Source organism: Muscardinus avellanarius (genome assembly GCF_963383645.1).
Source record: "Muscardinus avellanarius genome assembly, chromosome: 11".
In the NCBI taxonomy this organism is placed as follows: Eukaryota; Metazoa; Chordata; class Mammalia; order Rodentia; family Gliridae; genus Muscardinus; species Muscardinus avellanarius.
Window position 1 is genome coordinate 28,588,955 of NC_137797.1, and position 22,676 is coordinate 28,611,630.

Consider the following 22,676-nt stretch of genomic DNA (forward strand, 5'->3'; position numbering starts at 1 on the left):
ACTATAAAATATGTAAATAACAGCCTTTACAATTATCTTAAATATACTATTGCTTGGAGTAAAGGAAAAATAATTTAAAGCGAGTTAACTCAAAGAAAAGTAGTAAACTCCTAATGGCCTAGGCGGGACTTTAGAAATTGTCAAAGGGGTACTCACAGGAGGTGCGCAGTGGTGAGCGTGGCTGTCACTGGCTTTGGGGCAGGTTCTTCATTATGCAGTTATCCACACTATAGTACACTCACAGCCTCAGCCTCTGCCCATCACATGCCACCCCATCCCTGTGCCAATGCATGACAACAGTAATCCCTCCAAATATTTTCAAATGCCACTTAGCAGGGGGCTGGAGGGACTTGGTACTACTCCTAGTTGGCTACCATTGCTAAACCAAAGTTAAAAACTGGCTAGATGCCCCATTGGGAGGGGGTACCCTAGATACGCTATCTTAAAATATCTATGAAGTAGAATGAAGGGAAGATAAAAAAAAATCAAGTACAATTAGCAAGTGGCCCATGGGGAAGGCACCAGCGTAAGCAATTGGGAACCCAAATGAGATGACAGCAAAAAAGACAGAAATCCTGGGAATAGACAGAAAATGCCTGGGGCACAAACAGAGCTTTCTTGGCTTGAGGCTGCCTTTATGGGGTAAGACCAGTTCCTTCCTGCTAGTATTACAGCTGTTACCTGGCATCTGGCAAGACAGAGCAGTGCGACTTAAGTGTTTGAATCAAATGCAGTATGATACCAAGCTAGGAGGAATTCTGCAAGGATACCAGCATCATATTATGAAAAACATGACAAATGTATCCATCATTAAAGAAGGAAAAGAAGGTTCCACAAAATCACAGGTCTCTTTCCAAGTGCCTCATAATATAATTTGTTTTGTGTACTAGGAATTGAATCTAGGAGCATTCTACCTCTGAGCTATACTATTATTTTATTTTTTATTTGGAAACAGGCTCTTGCTAAGTTGCTGAAGCTGGCTTTGAACCGGTGATCCTCCTGTCTCAGCCTCCCAAGTACTGGGATTACAGGCAATTGATAGCACACCCAGCTATAATGTGCTGTTAACAGTGCAGAGATGAATTGTGAGAGAATAAATTAATGTTTGCATATCACCCAAGACATTGTTCACGACCTTTAAACAGTTCTTGGTTATTTTTTTCTCTCTGTGAGCTACTAGTTTCCCCTTCATACTCCAAGGTTAAGTGGCTTCTACCTTGATAGGTCTACAGAAGAAATCTTTCCAAAGATATTAATAGGCAGTGTTATGAAAAAAAGTTTCCAATGTCAAATAAGTTTGGGAAATATTACACATTTCCATTTTAGAGATGCACAGTGCTGGTACTTTAAGGCACTTTAAAATCTAAACTCCTTTCCTGGTTTTAAAATCAGATGACTTGATGGGCACTGGAATCCCAACACTTGCCATGCTGAGACAAGAAGATCACAGGTTTGAAGCCAGCCTTAGCTATTTAGTGAGACCTTCAGCAACCTAGCAAGATCCTGTTTCAAAATTAAATAAATGAAAAGAGCTGGGGTGTCGACTGGAGGTAGAATGCCCCTGCCTTCAATCCCAGTACCCAAACAAAACAAAACAAAACAAAAAAAATCAACTGACTTGACCCATTTCTTCATTTAATCAAGGTAAGTTTTGGGGAGGCAGATGATCACAACCACATCCCATCCATCTTCACCTCTGGGCCTTCTCTCACCTCCCTCTTCCTCTACTAACCCTCCCCCAGCCCTCCGACTTACTCCTGGCTCTGTGATGTGAAGCCTGTTCAAGGTTCAGCTGCTTCGCCACATCCCCTGAAGTGAACCTGCTCTCCACTGTCAGTTTCCTCAGCACTCAATCTGGTGCACTGCCTTTGAGAACACGTCAAGGGGACCTTGTTTTTGTTTGTTTGTGTTTTTGTTTTGTATGTGTGTGTGTGTGTGTGTGTGTGTGTGTGTGTGTGTGTGTGTAGTACTGGGGATTGAACTTAAGGGCATTCTACCTCAGAGCTATACCCCAGCCCTAATTCTTTTTTAATTTTCAAACAGGGTTTACTAAGTTAGAGAGGGCCTCACTAAATTGCTAGGCTGGCTGTTAACCTGCAATCCTCCTGTCTAAGCCTCCCAAGTACCGGGATTACAGGCATGTGCCACCAAGCCTGGCTTCAAAGGTTATTTCAGAATTAACCTCTAGGAGTACAGCATATTACTTTGTAAGTTAACTTTGCTTCTTTTCAACTCTCTTGGGAGCCTATTTCTGTACTATGGATTATGAAGTTCTCATAGAAAAGGAAAAAAATACTAAATAATACATTTCTTGGTGGATGTGCCAATGGCCAGCCTTGTTCCCTTGTAAGACCACTTAGACTCTGTATCTCTATGAATTAATAACCACTGGACAATGGTTGAACATAGATATTCACATTTTCTATGCTTAATTACTTTGATGTTTCTCAAAACAAATGAAATGTCCAATGCAACAAATATTATATATAACCATATAACATTGGAGAGATTCAAAGTTAGAATTTGGAATTGTGTTTTTGGAAATGGAATTTGACCTTTTACCTGCATAAATGTTCAGGGGTGTGTGTGTGTGTGTGTGTGTGTGTGTGTGTGTTAGGGATTGAACCCAGGGCCTTATGTATGCTAAGTCTACACTCTGCAACTGAAATATACCCTCAGTCCTAGAGTTTGTTTTTACTTTTAATATATTTCCTACCTTCCGCCCATAACCCTCTCCACACATGCACAGAATTGGCCTTTCCCATGATCCTTCTCATGTCAGTCAATAATGATGTATCCTTCCATTTGTTCAGGATAAAAAACAACCTTAGTGCTTCATAGTTCAGTCTTCTCTTGCAGCATCCTGGGATAACAGCTGTGCACCACCACACCCAGCTAACACTTGACTATTTTAGAATCCTCCAATTCTTTCCTCATGACTCCCATAAGATTTGTAGATGACTCCTTCATTTACTTACCCTGTAAAATCCTAAGACTCTTTCCTTGTCCTTGAGCTGTTCCTCATTGATAAACTTTCTTCCCCATTGTAATTGCCTGAATCAAGTCACATCCTTACTTGTCCAGTGCTTTTTGTCTTTCACAGTTCAGTGCCAAGACTTGGATAGAATTGGGCCTCACCTTCAGGCTCATCATCATCCCACCAGGTAAGAGGCCTCAGAGGTATAGGATTGCCTCAGAACTGTTCAGTGACAATGATATCTATTTGAACATACAAGAGGACTGATAAAGTTCGGCTTCAAGCCTTAGACTGGAAAAGCAAGCACGGTTTGAAAATGCTTTGCCCTTTCTGGTTGTTGGGACTGGCTATTGTAAAGAACTGTCCAACCCTTGTCTATTCTGAAATATGACCTACCTCCATTCTGCCTCCTGATTACCGAGGCCTCATAGGAAAGTACCTTGTTTATCTGACTCTATGAAACCCAAGCCTTCTTCCTTTTCTTTTAGACACTTCTCACTGGTGTATGTTCTCTTACTGCAATAGCCTGAATAAAATCATATTCTGATCCCTGGTGTATTTCGTCTTTCACACATTCCTAAAGAGGGAATGTGTGTGTGTGCGCAGAGGATTTATTTATAGCTTCAAAGATAAAGTAACCATTGGAAAATCAGCTGCTGATAATATTGAGTGACAAAAGGACTCTTGACAATAGACAACAGATAAGCAAAGGGTCCGGTTCTCTCAGCATGGAGCTGGGCTTCAGAGCAGGGGATAATTACCACTTCCAGAGGCTGACTGAGACGTGAATATTCAAGCAGATGGCTGGACAAAAAGATATTGTTGGAAATAATTTCCCGGTATATAAAGTAAATGGAGCTCTGTATAATTTCCTCTGAAATCAACTACCCCTGATATGTTAGGCACAAAAGATTCATTCCTTCCCCATATAGGGGTCTGGCTCTAAAGAGATAAAATAGAGGTAGGAACTCCCTAGAAGCCAGAAATTGTCATACATTGCATGTTTACAAGCTCTTACCTTTCCAAGAGGTCACCAGCCTGCAGGCATATGTAGGCATTCAACCTGGTCCTGGCAGCAGCAAAGAGCTAAGTCACACCAAAGACTTTAAAGGCCTCACAAAACAAACTCATCTTTTAGAAGCTGAAAAGTGGAGGGTTGTATCATCAAGAAAAAAGACTAGTAATTATTTAGATTAATCCAACCCATTTTATATTTTCCATAAATATTCTCCATCAAGAATGTAATTTGACACCCACAACAGCACTGGCTAGAGATAAAATATGAAAATAAAATGGAAACAGAAGAGTATCACCACGTTGTTATATCTGTTGTTTTCCTTCTAAGTATTAAACCTGGATGTCACAGCCTATGCTTTGAATTAACAACAGCTATCAAAATTATTGCCATCTGTTTTGCAAGAGTTTAACAAAGCAAACACAAACCTAATTGGCTCACTGAACCGTGTCGTCGTGAGACTTTAATTCTCCTGTAAGAACAGTAAATGCCAACAAGACAGACATCCCTGTTCCTCTGAGCTGTTTATAGTTCTAAGAAGGAAACCAAAAGTTATTATTTTTAAAAACATTCCCTATATACCAATAACATCTAATTTGAATTTGTGGGAGTCTTAGAGGAAGAAAGGCTAGGGATGGCATAAAGAAGAATCCAAAAATATGTCCAACACCTAAGACCTGGAGCCTGGTCCTGGTTTACCATAGCTAAACTAACCCCATGCCACTCAATGTCACTTTTGTCTGGGGTATAGAGCAAGATAAGACTCACTGCTAGGTTGTTTCTAAATTGTGTTGAGGTGGCGTTTTGGAGGTAGTTTCCTCTTGCAGACCCATGGCAAAGAGTGCCGTATGTCAACTCAGATGCAGAATAAATGAAATGGAATTCAGGTGTCAATGAATTTCCTCTAAGGGGACCAAAACACTAACCTGGGAAGCACTTACAAAAGCTAAGTTGAAGCATCACCTCCTCTGTGGCGACTTAATCACTCCCCCCTCTGCACTGGCCAAACAGTGCCATGGATGCTGGCTGCCCTGGCAGTTTCCCCTGCAGGTTGATGTCCTGTGGGGCAGAGACTATGTCTTATTTATCTTTGGTGCTCCAGGAGCTTGCACAGTGTTTTAAAATGAGCAAAAATTTCTGCCATGAGTAGGAATTCATTTGATGAGAGGCAGGTGTTAGTCGAGACTCCCACCCCAATTCTGAACATGTTCAGAAGTAACTAGTTCATAGTCCCCTATGGTTAGTCTTGATAAATGTGCCAAAGGACTATGTACTCTTTACTTACGTTCCATCAACCCCACAGAAGAAGGTGGTTCTATACCCACACTTCTGAGTCCTGGGATGGTGAAGAGTAATCGAAAAAAGTGCAGCAGCTAAAATAACTCAGCTCAATGATCTAGTAAAACATTTTCTGTGCCAGGCACCATCCTAAGCATGTTATAACTGCTATTTTGTGGAATCTGCACTGGGACCACAGGCAAGCACTGTTAGGGTACACGTTTTACATGTGAGGAAACTAGCAAAGAAAGGTAGAGTAACTGGCCTGAGCGATGGAGCCATATTGTTCTCCAGGCCTCCCATCTCCCCAGAAGCAAGGCTTCTCCTTCCTGTTCCCACGGACTCAGTGCTCAGGTATGGACTTGATCCCATTGTATTGTGACTGGAGAGACTCCCACTGGACTCATTGGTCAAACCCTGAGCACCGAAAGGCAGGGACTAACAGTTGTGCACCGCGGTGCCCAAATGCACCATTGTTTAGAATAATGAGAAAGCAAAGACAACCTAAGAATCTATCCAACAGGGAAGTGGTTAATACACGGTGGCACAGTCATGTACCAGAACAGTATGTTGCCACTAAAGATGAAGACATAGAGTTGGAGTAGCACATGGGTCTACCAACTCTTTAGAACAGCACTATCACCTTTTGATCAGTAGGTCAAATTTTACTGACTCCCATTTTCAAGCACATTCTCTTATAGAAATGGGATACAGCCTTGCCATGTGTGGTGGTGGTGCACCCCTGCGATCCAGTGCCTGGGAGGCCAAGATAGAAGGATCTTGGTTATGAAGCAAGTTTGCAGGACCTTGGTGAGACTTTGTTTCAAAATAAAAAATAAAAAGGACTGGGGGTACAGTTCTGAAGTAGGTTGCCCCTGGGTTCAATTCTTAGTACAAAAAGGAGAAGAAAGAAGAAGAAAGAAGATGAAGAATAAGAATAAGAATAAGAAGTATAAGAATAGGAGGAGGAGGAGGAGGAGGAGGAGGAGGAGGAGGAGGAGGAAGAGGAGGAGGAGGAGAAGGAGAAGGAGGAGGAGGGGGGGAGGAGGAGGAGGAATGGAATATTGAGTTCTCTTTGGGTCACAATGCAGTATAGGGGGCAGCTTGCTGTAGGAGAGAGTTTAAAAGCTCAGAATAGAGCCCAGAATGTGCTAAACTTTATTTTTGAGGACATAAGAGTACCCAGTGGGGGGAGTAAACGGCTCTAGTCAGCAGTGACATGGTGCTAAAGATCAAGCAAAAAGTGGGGTGGTGGATGTTCTGATGGTGAAAGTCATCGTTATACTTAGTAAGTGGCTTCCAATCTCAAAAGTGCTGCCAAAGACTAAGGGACTTGAAAGTGTGCTCCACATGCAAAGGATGTCAGAAATCACTGGTACAGCAAAAGTTTTAATGGAACTGGAAAGACAGCTGTATGTTAACTAGAGGAGTTCAACTGTAAAGCAGCATGTAAAATATAATCCCCATTTTGTGTTATATAAAGAATATGCAGGGAAAGAAAACCAACTGGAGGACAGGAAGCAAAGCTGGGTCTGATGGTCATTATCACTGGAAGATGGGAGTATGGGTAATTCTTATCTTTCTTCCTATCACCATTCGTTATTGCTTTTTTCCAACAGATGCAATAAAAATGTACTTTGTGTCAAGAAAATGCAATAAAAATCTGAGATTTAAAAACATTAGGAGACACTCATGTGCATACACATACACGCACATCTTCACCCTCCCCCAGACCAAAGTGAATCCAGACCATTATTTTGTTGATTCTAGTACTTGCAAATGCTCTGCTGCCCCCACCCCCTGCACTCTTTGGGAACTGTCTTGGGGGTATGCAGACTCTGGAATTGTAGAAGCTTTGTCCATGCGAAAGCACATGAACTCCTTGCACGCACCTTGCCTCGCTCATTCTCCTGCGAGGTAGGTGGACATTGAGTAGCATCACTCCTCACAGTCGGACGTAGAAACCAGGCCACGATTCAGCTGCTCTCTCCTTCCACTCCACAGAGTTCCTGCAAGAATGTGAGTGGGCCCAAGGGGTGTCCACTGCCACTTGGTGGTGGAGACACTTGGCTCAATGAGGGCAACGAGGCAGGGGTCTCCTGGCCCCCTTGATCCCATCAGCCTTTATGACCTTGTTCTTCACTAACTGTCCCTTGCCTCATCTTTGTGCATGACAAATTCCTTAAAAAGAGAGGGAAGATGACCCAGCCCATCATCAGACCCACTGCTAAGACACTATAGTCAGAGGCAGTAGAGCCGGCACCACTCACACCTAGCGATGTGTCTCTGAGCAGTGGGGATGAAAGCCAAGGCCCAGGCATAACAGCAAAAGACCAAGCCCAAGGTCCAAAACACTGAGCTAATGAAAGATGCCCCAGAAGCAAAGTTCAGCACTGAGTACAGTGACATGGACCCCGAAGTATGAGAGTTTTACAAGATAACGAATTACTAACTGGGAGACAAGATGGATCTTTCGAGCTGATGAGGCTGGGAGATGATTCCTTTTGAACTACAGGCATTGAGTGAACACACGCATAATAGATGATCTTCTTAGTAAAGGCAATATGGTCGCCAGATGCCTGAAAGAACATCAACACCCCATTGTCTTTTCAAGTAACTGCATTATGTTCAACTCTACCACTCTATATACTTGTCCTTGGAATGGAGGGAGGTAAAAAGTACATACATTTTCCTTTGGAAAACTCTTGAGTTATTTAGAATTAAGAAATAGATTGCCCAATTAGTAAGGACAGAGCGGGGATGGGGAATGCTCATCTGTCTTTTTCTTGTTTGGATCCACTGTAGAGCTAATACACTCACATCATAGTTTAGAGCCTGGTAATAAACACATCAATAGCAGTTTCCTTACAGTGTCCTCGGTTTTAGTGCTGTTAACTTTGTCTGTGAACTACATGTTCAACCACGGCAGCACATTAACAGCTGCCATTTCCAAAGAGCCGAGCCAGCTTGGGATGTGCCCTTGGCCGTCACTGATGCGCTCATCGTCCGGAGGATCTTGGAGGTGGGCACACTCATTTGCCATTCTACTAAAGAGAACATGGAGGTTTAGAGAGAGTAGGTGACTTGACTGAGGTGATGTGACTAGGAGGTGAGGAGCTGGGCTGACACTCCTTGCTTAAGTATGCGCGTGTGAGAGGGAGATGGGGTGCTGGGTATGCGGGGGGAGAGGAGAGAAGCCACATGAAGCAGCTGGCAAGGGCAGCCAGGCCCGCAACTGAAGGACACACATTCTAGCTCACTCACCCACAGACAGATGACTCAATCTCTCTGCAGAAGGAGGCCAACCACTCTTGCCCACCTGCCTCGTGGCATCACTGAGAAGTCCAAATGAGATCACATGTATGAAAGGCCTTGAAAACAGTCAAGCACTTTATAGACACCATGTGCTGTTAACAGAGATGGCTACACTGCACTCCATAGAAGCACAACACTTCAGTCATTACAGGTAGGTGGAAAAGACCACAGCCCCCTTTGTTCCCCAATTTAGTGCTTTAAATAAACAGCACAGTGCTTTCTTAAGCAATCTTTTAAAGATGAAGCGCTCAACTACACATGCTGCTACTTTGTCGGGGCCCACTCGGCAGGACTGAGGTGGCACCCAGGCTTGTTGCCAGCGTGGACTCAAGATGGCGCCTGGGCTTGCAGCCAAGTCACGAGGCTCACGAGGCTGGCGGTGCCCTGAGCCTGCGCAGTGAGCCCTATCAGGCGCCTTACGGATGATTAGTGACGCAGCGCCTCGTGCTACCACCTGCCCGCCCAGGAGAAGGTTAAAAGCGCGCATGCCCTAGCGGGGGGAGCTAAGAGGGTTGGTGGAGTGATGAGGGAGGAGATAGAAGACTGATGTTGTTTTTACCTGAGAGGGCGTTGAGAGAGCATTGAAACTGGGGTAATAAAACTGCTTGAGGAAGATCGTGTAAGAGTCGTCACTGCGTGCGACAAGTGGTGGCCCGTACGGGGAACTTCGCTTTGATCAGAACCTCGGCAGTCCAGGGCAGCTGGCTGGTAACTGTACAAGAACCTGGGGTAATAAAACTGCTTGAGGAAGATCGTGTCTTTGATCAGAACCTCGGCAGTCCAGGGCAGCTGGCTGGTAAGTACTCCTTTGACTCCGAAAAAGGAGGAGGAGGCTCCGTTTACGGAGGGTTATTTTCCCCGATCAAAGGGGGCTCCATTAAGGAGGATATTTTTTAGTGTAAGCAAGTTACCCCGATCAAAGGGGGCTCCATTAAGGAGGATATTTTTTAGTGTAAGCAAGTTACCCCGATCAAAGGGGGCTCCATTAAGGAGGATATTTTTTAGTGTAAGCAAGTTAGAGAATCGGGCTGGTCCTGATTCGACAAGATAGAAGTAAATAAGGCTCGCGGATAAGCGAGGCTCGCGGATAAGCGAGGGACAGCGTTGTGAAGGTTCGCAGGTGTTGCGACGAAAAGGTCTAAGGTTGCTAAAGTGAAAGCAGCCATTTTAGAAAATTTGAAAGCGAAAGAGATTTCTAAGAAGGAAGAAGCTCTGTTAGAATTCATAGAAAAAATGAAACGCCCTAAACCTTCCGCTCCTCCCCCTCCCTCTCCTAATCCGCCACCATAGATGGAAGACACCTGAGGTTAGTTGGAAAAGGCGCCTAATGTGTAAAGGATAGGTCAGAAGATTAGTTCCTAACGTAAGAGTTGTAAACTGCTGCTCGGTACCGTAGAGATGAGTTGTTTTCTTTAAGATCTTTGGGGAATTATTTCTACTTTCCCTCTTCCTTTACCTTGGTTAATGAGGTTGTTTTATTGATACCTGTTTTCTGACTTTCTGCTATGCTTCTATGCACCCTTGGAGACTTTGGAATTTCTGCTCTTATTGCTGTAATTGTGGCCTCTGTGGCCGTGGCAGTTATTGCAGCCACTATGAATGCTCTATCCTCACATGTGGCTGCTGGCATGGCTCAGCAAGCTCAATTATCTGGACTATATGTATAACGTATGTGCAGTATCAGAATTTCTCCCATGCAGGCAATTTGTTTCGTCAATTAAGCAAGACGCTTCTAGGAACTTGGAGCCGTGAATTTGAACACACCATGATTGAGCTATGAGCATCCATCGCTGCAATTAATTCTACCTGCGTGGAAGTCGCCGCAGTACAACAATGAATGGACTTAATACATGGAACATTGGGTTTTTTAAAAGACTGGGGTGGCATGGCGTTCTGGGCATTCTTGCTGATGGTAGCATGATGTTTCATGGTTGGATATATCAGGCGAACTCGACAACGCACACTGCAACAACAGCGCATATTGGTGCAAGCTATGGCAGCCCTTGAAGCTGGCTTATCTCCCCATGTATGGCTCAGTATGCTGGATCGGTAGTCAGTGACGGGTAAGATCGTCCCCGGGACCTTTCAACCTAAGACAGGGAAACAATCATGCTATTGTTCTCCCAATGACGGGTAAGAATGGTCCTTGAGGGTCGGCAACCTAAGAAAGGCACGATCCCGAGCCTTATTTTAATAAAACAAAAAGGGAGATATGTCGGGGCCCACTCGGCAGGACTGAGGTGGCACCCAGGCTTGTTGCCAGCGTGGACTCAAGATGGCGCCTGGGCTTGCAGCCAAGTCACGAGGCTCACGAGGCTGGCGGTGCCCTGAGCCTGCGCAGTGAGCCCTATCAGGCACCTTACGGATGATTAGTGACGCAGCGCCTCGTGCTACCACCTGCCCGCCCAGGAGAAGGTTAAAAGCGCGCATGCCCTAGCGGGGGGAGCTAAGAGGGTTGGTGGAGTGATGAGGGAGGAGATAGAAGACTGATGTTGTTTTTACCTGAGAGGGCGTTGAGAGAGCATTGAAACTGGGGTAATAAAACTGCTTGAGGAAGATCGTGTAAGAGTCGTCACTGCGTGCGACACTACTTGAACTGGCCTTTGCAGTAGCTTTGGTGTCTTGTGTTCAAGACAGACCTGAGCTATTTATCTTGACTGCTGAAGGTGACCATTTTGCTGTTACCATCAATTGTGTTCCAAAGAAATGACTACTGTAATTCTATAGCCTTAATCCATGCAATATACAGAGAGAGAAAAAAACTTTCTCATGAAAGGAGCACATTATATATAATAATTCACTTTTTATTATCGTCATCCTTATGAATAGCAAAGTCCACAGTTTGGTTTCCAGGCAACATAAAGTGGATGTTTTATATATAGGACACCTGCACATAATGGGATATGTGGTATTTTTTAATCATGATTTACCAGTCTATTAAAAGGCAACTGCACAATTAAAAACTGAACAGTTGCAACAACATAATCTTCAAGTAATTAAAAACAATGAATTGTTGAACCAGTATGGGGGATCTACTGAATTTATCTGGCCTTTCATGTAATGTCAAGTAAAAATCTTGTTTTCTCTTTCCATTCAAAGATTATTGAAAAGAAAGAAAGAAACACAAAACAAAAGTAGCCTGCTCTGCGTGAGAGTCGGATTCTGCTCCTGTGATGGGAGGCCGAGGGTGCCTCACTCCAGCATGTGCTGCAGCACAGAGGGGTCCACCTCCACGGCCTCCAGGCCCTTGTGCAAGCTCAGGAAGGTGGCCTGTTTCCCGTAGCGCTGGCGCCAGCGGACGAAGGCCTCCACTACCTGGGACTGCACGTTGTGGGGGTGGTTGGCCTTGCAGCGGTAGATGTCTGTCTGGGACAGTCCCAGCGACAGCACCACAGGCTCCCACTCCGGGCCCAGCCTCTGGGCCAGCTGGTTGATCTGCCGGTCTGATGGGGAGCTGTTGAGGATGTGCGAGGGGATCCCAGGCATCCGCTCACCTAGGGAGGAAAAAGACACAAGGGTGAAACAAGCCCAGCCAGCAAGCATCTCTCAGATGGGGGCGGAGATGAGAAAGGCAGGCGCCAAGGCAGCGCTACCTGTGCAGGGGCTGGCTGTGCCCAGGCTTCTCCAGAGCCCTCAGTGCACCCGGGCTTCAGGGATGAAGAAATGCTGCTAATCCGCTATGAAATGTTTACTACAGAGAACTCGAAAGTGAGAAAATAAGAACAACTGGAAATCCTGTCAGAGACACCCATTGATAATAACTTGATTAATATATTTTCTTTGATATATAAACACTGAGGCTGGGTGTGTGGCACACATCTGTAATCCCAGTAGTTGGAAGGCTGAGTCAGGAGGATCACTGGTTCAAAGCCAGCCTCAATAATTTAGCAAGGCTTTCAGCAACTTAGTGAGACCCTGTTTCAAAAATGAGAACTAAAAAAGGGCTGGCCTTTCATGTAATGTCAAGTAGAGACCCTGTTTTCTCTTCCCATTCAAAGATTATTGAAAAGAAACAAACACAAAACAAAAATAGCATGGTTCACCTGGGCTCAATTATGGTAACACACACACACACACACACACACACACACACCCTAAACAACAAAACATACACCTGGGATTATCTTGTACATACTGCTTCATAAAAGGCCCTTTTCCCTTCTCTTTTTTGTTTGTTTGTTTCGTTTTGTGCTACCACGCCTGGCTTACTTCCATAACTTTTACCAGAGGCCAAAACAGGAGTTCTGGTGTTGTTAGGAGAGGCTGCAGGCCCCAGGTCCCCAGCCCTGGCCTGTGGCAGCTGTGGGGCTCTAGCCCAGTCCCAGTGCTCCACTCTGCAGGAGGGCCCCCTGCTGGGCAGGGCAAAGGCCAAACCAAACAGTCTCTGCTGGCTTACACGTGAAGTGTCACCAAGAACAGGTGCAGCTGCTGATGCAAGCAGAAGCCAAGAGGCCTGCTGAGAAAAAAAATAAACTTTGCAGACCATGAGGCAGTGGGAAGAGAGGAGCGGGGCTGGTGGCCAGCAGCAGAGCCACTAGTTACCCTCCTGCCTGAGGGGCAGGAATGAGTGCAGCGGAGGGGCAAGGAGAGGCCTGAATTGGACTCCCATCTGCCAAAGTGCAACAGCAAGCGCGAGTGGTTATGAACGTGGTGGCACAACCACAGCAAAAGCCCGGGGCGGGAGAACTCTGGAGGGGTGCAGGTGCCCAGCCGAGCCCGAGCTGCACGGCCCAGGTCAGGTTCAGACGCGGCACAGGGACTACGCTGGCTGCCCGTCAGCGGCGCGGCTTCAGGTGGCTCCACCTCTCCCTCGCCAGCTGCTGCTCTGACTTGACTCACTAAGGCCACGGCCCCCTGTTAGAAGACAGGTCCTTAGGGACTCACGGCAAAAATATTTTGGAGTTTGTCAACATTGTATTTTGAATATTTTTTGTTAACATGTACTAATTGTTAGCAAAACATGTACATTAGGACATTAACATGTACTAATTGTACATATTAATGGGGCTCAATATGATAGTCCCATCCCTGCATACAGTGTGCGCTGATCAAGGTCCCCCTCCCCCTCCATCCCTTCCCAACTTTAATGATCACAATTCTACTTTTGGGCTCACTTTTCTAAGGGTCCACATACAAGATAGAACACGCAGTACTTGGCTTTCTATGTCTGGCTTCTTTCACGTTAACATAAGATCCTCCGGCTTCCTCTATTTTGCTGCAGATGACAGAATTTCAGTCTTCTATACGGTTGAATAGCACTTCATTGTGCATTGCCACATTTTTTTATCCATTCATCTGTTGCTGAACACCTAGGCTGACTCCATACCTTAGCTACTGCCAAGGCTGCAATTTAAAAAGTGACTGAGAAGCAACTGGAATAAAATGACACTATTGATCAATATTTTATATTAACAGCAATGATTTATGGCTCTTATAAAAAATAGGTGGTTTTATAAAAATGATGGCATTAGACTACACAAAGTGAGAAATTCAAGGAATGTGAAAAATGGCAAAGAAGAAAGCAAATCATTGACGATTCCACCACTGCTTCCAGTTAGTTAACATTCTGAACATCTCTATGCAATACACTGTTAGGAGGACAGGTAGACATCGATGATTTCATTTAAAGTGATAATATTTCTCTAATAGGAACTGTGCAAATCTTTGCAAATTTAACAGAAGAAAAAGAAACAAAAGTAAAACAAAATGCTTTTCTGATCAGCAGTGACATATTGAAAAATACATAAGCTCCCAGCATTCGGGAGGCTGAGACAGGAGGATCGTGGTTCACAGGCAGCCTCAGCTACTTGGTGAGGCCCTTTGCAACTCAGTGAGACCCTGTTTCAAAAGAAAGAATTAAAAAAAACTAGGGCTGGGGGTGTAGCATGGAGGTAGAATGCCCCTGGGTTCCATCCCCAGTACCAGAAAGAAAGAAAAAAAGAAAGAAAGAAAGGCAGACGCATAAGCATAATTTAATGCAGAGAAAGAATTACAAAAACTCAAGAAGTTAACTAAACACTTTCATGTTAATGCTCTATAATTTTTACATTCCCTCTTTCTTCCCTCCTCCTCTTTGTACCTCTTGAATTTTGTTGCTTATTTCATGTCTGTCAGGTGCCTGGTATTTATATGTTTTTATAACAGGAAGCCACTCCCCAGTCTCACCTCCAAGCTGTTTAAGACCACATCATGATGGTTTAAGCTCACCAGGGTTCTGGTTGTTGTTTGTGGTTTCTGACCATGGCTTTTCTACTCCTGGTCCGGTTATTTGATTTGTGCCCATCACAGGTTGGTTTATTTATTTTGTTTTTCAGAAAATGCTCATGATTGCAATATTCTCTGAGTTCTTTTGTATCAAAACTGCTTATTGCCTTTACTAGAATAAAAACTTCATATTTAGAAAAAATTAAATGTTTAATACTGTACTTCTGAATTATGAATATAATTTTCCATTTAAATAATTTTATTCTCCTTATAAGCTTGTAGATTGAGTTCCTATTTTATGGTAGGGATTGCTGGTATGGAGAATTCTGTTACCACTGGCTATCTAACCTTTTATGTAACTTTCTTTCTCTGTACTGAAGATTTAGACCCGAGTGTATTTTGACCATTCAAGATGTGCTTTTTCCAGTATGTAGCATGGCTTTCTGATCAAAGATTCAGTTCTTTCTTCCTTTAAAAAAAAAAATCTTCCTGTGTTACACCTTTGCCTTCTTTTTCTGCTCCATCGGTTGGATAGCTCTATCTATCCTCCACGGCTCTCATTTTCTTTCCTATTGCTTGAATCCCCTCGCCCCCCATATATGCCATTCATTTGACTTTCAGCTAAGTCTATTCTTTTTTTTTTTTCTGGTTCCAATCTGGTACTGTGTTTTTGTTCTCAATTTCTTGGCTGTGTTTTCTATAAATTCCATTCTACTTCACACCAATTAGGATTCCTACTATCAAAAAGACGGAAGGCAACAAGTGTTGGCGAGGATGAGGATGCGGAGAAACCGAAACCCTGTGTACCACTGGAGGGAGTGCAAAATGATGCACCTGCTGTGGAAAACAGTACGGCAGCTCCTCAAAACATAACAAATAGAAGAACTAGCATGTGAATCAGCAATTCCACTTCTGGATATAAAGCTGCAAGAATCAAAAGCAGAGATTTGAAGAGATAATTGTACACTCATGTTTATAGCAGTATTAATCACAACAGTCAAGAGGTGGGAGCTCATCAATGCATAAATGCATAAACAAAACATGGTAAGTATATACAGTAGAATATTAATCAGACTTCAGAAGGGAAGAAATTCTGTGTGTGTGTGTGTGGGGGGGTACTGGGGATGGTACCCAGGGGCATTGTACCTCTGAGCTACACCCCCAGCCCTATTTTTTATTCTTTATTTTGAAACAGAGTCTCACTGAGTTGCAGAGGGCCTCACTAAGTAGCTGGGGCTGTCAGTGAACTGTGATCCTCCTGTCTCAGCCTCCTGAATGCTGGGATTACAAGCGTGCGCCACCACCCCTGGTGGAAGAGAAAAACTTATAACACGTGCTACATATTGATCCATTTCAAGGACACTGTGCTAAATGAAATAAGCCAGTTTCAAAAGGACAAACAGTGACTCCATTTACAGAAGGTCCCTGGAGTCGCCAGATTCAAGGAGAAAGAAAGCAGAGTGGGGTAGGAGTGGATGTTAGTGTTTCGTAGGTGGAGTCTCAGTGTTGCAACATGGCAAGAGTTCTGGAAATCAGCTATGGAGCAGCATGAATGTGCCTAGAGCTACTGAATCATACATTTAAAAATGGTTAAGATGTTGAGTTTTATGTTATGCATATTTTACAATTACAAATGAAAATTTAATAGAATCCCATTGTTGTTTTACCACAACTAAATTTTGAGGTCTTATTTCTCCTGCATTGATGGTGAGCTCATCTAAACATAAAATACTCCTGAGGCTGTGGTTCCTGGGATTGGGCTTTCTTTCGCACCAGACTGGCTGTGTATTTGCCATTGAAGGCTGAGTTCCTGTCTTTCAGCCTGTGCTGCAGCTTTTCTGAGCTGTCATACACTCAGTGTCATCTTACACCATGAGCATCTCTAAGACTTGTCTGTCCTCTTATAGGAAGGTGATATATCTTTTTTTGTGTATGTGTGGTACTGGGGTTCCTGGAAACCCTTCTACCTCCAGGTTACACTCCCAGATCTATTTTTATACTTTTTTATTTTTTTAATTTGGAAACAGGGTCTCTTAAGCCAGCACAGCTGGCTCCGAACCTGTGCGATCCTCCTGTCTCTGCCTCCCAAGCGCGAGGATTACAAGCGTGCGCCACCACGCCCGGCAGGTGATATATCTTTGACACTGTCCTCACTCTTAGGGGACCAGTTGTCCCTCTCCCGCTGCGCTAGGGTCGGAAGGGGGCTGTGGCGCCCTATGCACTTATCTGCCTGGAGGACAGGCAGGAGTCACTGGGCCTGCTCTTGCTTGAGGTCCTGTGTTCTGTCCTCTGCTGGAATCAGTGAAATGACTGAGACCTACCCTGGGTCTCCTCCCATGACTCAGCCCAGAGGCTCGGAGATGGCCCACCCTGGGCCGCCTTCCTCCCCTGACCAGGGTCTTTTTGACTTTTTCCAAGACTATCTACCCTCTTCCTCAACTAAATTCTTTGCATATTGATCTGTATCAAAGGAGCAAACCCCTGAGGATGCTCCTTTCTCCCAGAATGCCTTCTGAGAGGTCAGGGGCCGCTTCCTTTCCTGCTTGCCACTTTTCAGGGGGCGGGCATAAGCTATTTTGGTTTGTTGGTTTGTTGGCTGCTGGTGAGTGTGGGGCAAGGTCTGCTTTGCCTTGGCCTGCGTTCTGGCCGGCTCCCTGGGAGCCGGGGCGCAGGCGTCTGTGTTTCCGCTACCCTCTGTTGTCATCTTTCTCACTCTTGGCCAGCTCTGAACGCAGCAGATGCCGTGGGCCAACTGCCTGGCAGTAAGAACGGACTTTGCCCTGAATCGTCCCCATTCTCAGGGTCACATACTCCCCTGTGGATAATGCCACATAACTGGAAGATGGCGGAAATCTGTGGACACAGCTGGGGTAAAGGCAACTACTCGGCCAAGCGAATGGAAGCCTTCCAACCAGACAGCCTCACACCCAGCGAGGCCGGCGTGGCTGCTCGTGCATCTGACCCCTAGCTGGAGAGGGATCCTCAGGAGGCTCCTTTTAGCTTGTGATTTCTTCTAATTACAAGGCTACAGAAAAAAATGAGAGTCCTAAGGATTTAGTGTCAACTTCCAAGGTTATACTACATAAAATCAGGCCAAGCTACAAATTGATCCAGGGTGACCACCGGCCACCGATTTTCAAAGGCAATGTGTGGTGTGTAAGATGGTACCAGGTAGATGAGTGTTCTGCATTACAGAAGTCATGTTCTTCCTTCCTTATTTATTTATTTGTTTGTTTGTTTGTTTGGGGTACTGGGGATTGAACTCAGGGGCATTCTACCTCAGAGCTATACCCTCCAGCCCGGTTTTTTAATTTTTAATTTTGAAATATGGTCTCATTAGGTTGTGGAGGGCCTCACTAAGTTGCTGAGGCTGGCCATGAACTTGCAATCCTTCTGTTTTGGTCTCTCAGGTACTGAGATTACAAGTATGTGCCATCATATCTGGCTTATGTCCATTTTAATATATTAAGAAAAGTATAGATGGCATTTCAAACTCATGATTGCAAGAATTAAAAAAGTTGATAAAGGTTGATATGGAGTGACAAAAAAATTAATTAAAAAGTAATCTTAGCCGGGTGTGGTGGCGCATGTTTGTAATCCCCATGCTTGGGAGGGCGGAGACAGGAGGATTGCGCAGGTTCAAGGCCAGCCACGCTGGCTTAGGAGACCCTGTTTCCAAATAAAAATATATATAAAAAATAGGTGTCTGGGAGTGTAGCCCAGAGGTAGAGGGGTTTCCAGGAACCCCAGTACCACCAAACAAACAAACAAAATGTAATCTTAAAAAAAATCAACCTTTATAGGAGAACTAATCCCAATACTACTCAAACTATTTCGGGAAATAGAAAAAACCGGGACTCTCCCAAATACATTCTATGAAGCCAACATCACACTAATACCCAAACCGAATAAAGACAGTTCAAGGAAGGAAAACTACAGGCCTATATCTCTGATGAACTTGGATGCAAAACTATTAAACAAAATACTAGCAACACGCATTCAAAACCACATCAAGAAAATCATTCACCATGACCAGGTAGGGTTCATCCCAGGGATGCAAGGCTGGTTCAATATACGAAAAACAATCCATGTAATTCATCATATAAACAGAATCAAAGACAAAAACCACATGATCATCTCAATAGATGCTGAAAAAGCATTTGATAAAATTCAACATCCATTTATGATAAAAACACTGCAGAGAATTGGAATAGAAGGAACATATCTCAACATTATTAAGGCAATCTACAATAAGCCCACTGCCAACATCATATTAAATGGGGAAAAACTTCAAGAATTTCCCCTAAAAACTGGAACGAGACAAGGATGTCCACTATCACCACTTCTCTTCAATATAGTACTAGAGACTCTAGCCAGAGCAATAAGGCAAGAAAAGGAAATCAAAGGAGTACAAATAGGAAAAGAAGAACTTAAGCTTTCACTATTTGCAGATGACATGATACTATACTTAGAAAACCCAACAAACTCAACCAAAAGGCTTATAGAACTGATCAACAAATTCAGCAAGGTATCTGGATACAAAATCAATCTTAAAAAATCAGAAGCTTTCCTGTACACCAACCATAAATCCACTGAAAAAGAAATTCAGAAAACACTTCCACTCAGGATCTCCCACAAAAAAATAAAATACCTAGGAATAAACTTGACCAAGGAAGTAAAAGATCTCTACAAAGAAAATTATAAAACACTGAAAAAAGAAATCGAAGAAGATCTTAGAAGATGGAAAGACCTTCCATGTTCATGGATTGGCAGAATTAATATCATTAAAATGGCCATCCTCCCAAAAGTGATCTACAGATTTAATGCAATGCCCATTAAACTACCAAGATCATTCCTCACAGACATAGAAAAATCAGTCCTTAAATTTATCTGGAATAACAAAAAGCCCAGAATAGCCAAGGTAGTTCTCAGCAACAAAAACCACGCAGGAGGAATCACAATACCTGACTTTAAACTATACTACAAAGCCATTGTAATAAAAACAGCATGGTACTGGCAAAAGAACAGATATATAGACCAATGGAGCAGAATAGAAGACCCAGAAACAAGTCCACACACTTTCAGCCAATTGATTTTTGACAAAGGGGCCAAAAACATACACTGGAAAAAAGATAGCCTCTTCAACAAATGGTGTTGGCAAAATTGGTTAACCATATGCAGAAAATTGGATGTTAATCCCACTTTTTCACCCTGTACAAAAGTCAACTCACGATGGATCAAAGACTTGGAAATTAAACCAGAGACCTTGAAGCTCCTTGAAGAGGGCATAGGTCCAACACTACAACACATAGGTACAGACAAACATTTCCTCAACAAGACCCCAAAGGCACAACAAATTAAAAGGAGAATCAATACATGGGATTGCATGAAACTGAAGAGCTTCTGTTCAGCAAAGGAAACTATCAAGAATCTCAATCGAGAGCCAACAGAATGGGAGAAGATTTTTTCCACCTACACCACCGATAGAGGACTAATATCTAGAATATACAGAGAACTCAAGAAACTCAACACTAAGAAAACAAAGCATCCAATAACAAAATGGGCAAATGAACTAAATAGACACTTCACAAAAGAAGAAATTCAAATGGCCAATAAATGCATGAAAAAATGCTCAACATCACTGGCAATCAGAGAGATGCAAATCAAAACTACCCTGAGATTTCACCTAACTCCAACTAGAATGGTCATCATTCAAAACACAAACAACAACAGATGCTGGCGAGGATGTGGAGAAGTGGGAACTCTAAGACATTGTTGGTGGGATTGCAAATTAGTGCAACCACTTTGGAAAACAGTATGGAGAATCCTCAGAAGAATGGGAACAAATCTTCCATTTGATCCAGCAATACCACTGTTGGGTATCTACCCAAAAGAAAAGAAACCAAACTACCAAACTAATGCATGTGTATCTATGTTCATAGCTGCACAATTCACCATAGCCAAACTATGGAAGCAGCCAAGATGTCCATCAACAGATGAATGGATTACAAAACTGTGGGATATGTACACAATGGAATTTTACTCAGCCATCAAAAAAAACTCAATTACACCATTTTCAGGGAAATGGATGGAACTGGAGGACATTATGCTAAGTGAGATCAGTCAGGCACAAAAAATAAGAAATCAGATGCTTTCCCTAATATGTGAGAGTTAGGGAGAAATGGGTCATAGGAGGAACTCTTGGAAGAGGATCAGTAACTTTTAACTCTGTTTACATTGTCTTTGGATATACAATATTTTTTTTATTTTTTAGGGAGTTTATTTACTCTTTTGTTGCCTGTGCCATTGAAATCATATCCAAGAAATCACTTCCAATTTCAATGTTGTGAGGTTTTATGACCCAGATTTTCTTCTAAAAGCTTATAGTATTAAGATTTATATTTAGGTCTTTTATCTATTTTGAGTTAATATTTGTATATGTGTTAGGTAAGGGTCCAATTTTATTCTTTTTCATTTATTATTATTTTTCAACAATATTTAGTTAAAAGACTAGTATTTCCTCCACCAAAAGTTCATGGAAACCTTGTCAAAAATAACTTGACAATGTATGGAAGAATTTATCTCTAGGCTTTTAATTAGCTCCAATGGTTTATATATCTTCCTTTATAACAGTACTACACTGTTTCAATTATTGTAGCTTTATATGGTTTGAAATCAGAAAATATACATCTTCTAGCTTTGTTCTTCTTTGAGACTGTTTTGGGTATCTAGAGTCCATATTCCATATCAGGATAGATTTTTTTCTGAAAAATAAATAAATAAATGTATGATAGTTTCACCTAAAAAAAAAAAAGAAAAAATATTCTCTGGTAAGAAAGAAAGCAAAAAGAAATATTGAAATGTTATCTTTAAGTCATCAAAAGTTTGGTACCAGACAAATGAAACTGTTATGTGAGATTATCAATGTTAATATTGTATAAATTGCTATAATACTGGATGTCAACCAGTAAGCCAAGCGTGGGAAGGAGGGATGGGGAGGGAATGGGGTGGGGATCGGATAGGGGCTAACTGGGCGAGATGTGCATGTATGTCCACAAAAGTATTTTCTTTATACCACTATGATGTATGAATACATTGCACCAATAAAAAATAAATTAATAAAAAAAAAATAAAGACAGAAATTGGATCTCTGTGAAAAAAAAAAATCAACAAATTGGTGGTACAGGCAGTACATATATATATGCCAAGAATTACATAAGTGGAACCCAAAGGATAGTGCTTTGGGAAGCTGGTGTCTGTCTACAGGTGTACCACTGGCACTCCAGACAGAGCACGTGCCACGCAGGGCCTTCCCTGTACCCTGCCTTCCACCCACTCATCCCATTCATACCACCCCCCACTCCCCCAGAAGCACACAGTTCACATACGCTGGCTTGGTAATATCCCTGGCTAAGAACCAGCAGTAGACACCATGGTATAAATAGGCCCACTCCAGTGTTTGAAGCCTAAGTAAGAATTTAATTCTGCTTAAATATGGAAAGAATGTTGTCCCTTACATAGACCCTAAGTCTTTTATGCAGTCTTCTAATCTTATTTTCAGCAAAGCCAAAACTCATCCGTTTGAAAAAGATCAACATACATTGACAAACCCATCTGCCACAATGAAGCCAAGAGTCCATTCAAAGAGAGGCATGGCTGGGAGGTGTCCCCACTGTCCCCCCACTCACTCTCCCATCTCTCCATCCCCATCCTTGTGGCCATGATACGAAAGAAAACAACACAGTGTGCCCGTTCCAAGGTCTCATCTTCCCCAACCCATACCTAGCAACAGCCGCTGTGGCCTCAAAACTAAAAATCTCCTTGCTAAATTCCTGTTGCACTTAGAGTCAGGACAAAAGGCTTCACACAACTCTTCTGTGTTTTATA

At 43.1% G+C, this 22,676-nt stretch overlaps 1 protein-coding gene across 1 annotated transcript in view; it reads right to left on the reverse strand.

Moving 5' to 3' along the window:
• Positions 1–11,777: 11,777 nt before the first annotated feature.
• The window catches only part of CRADD (CARD and death domain containing adaptor protein), a gene marked incomplete at its 3' end in the record, with an annotated part of 171,338 nt that continues 160,439 nt past the window's right edge, over positions 11,778–22,676 (reverse strand). The window contains exon 2 of the mRNA XM_080705075.1: positions 11,778–12,079. Coding sequence (XP_080561201.1) covers positions 11,778–12,079 — 302 coding nt within the window. The remainder of the gene's footprint in view (positions 12,080–22,676) is intronic.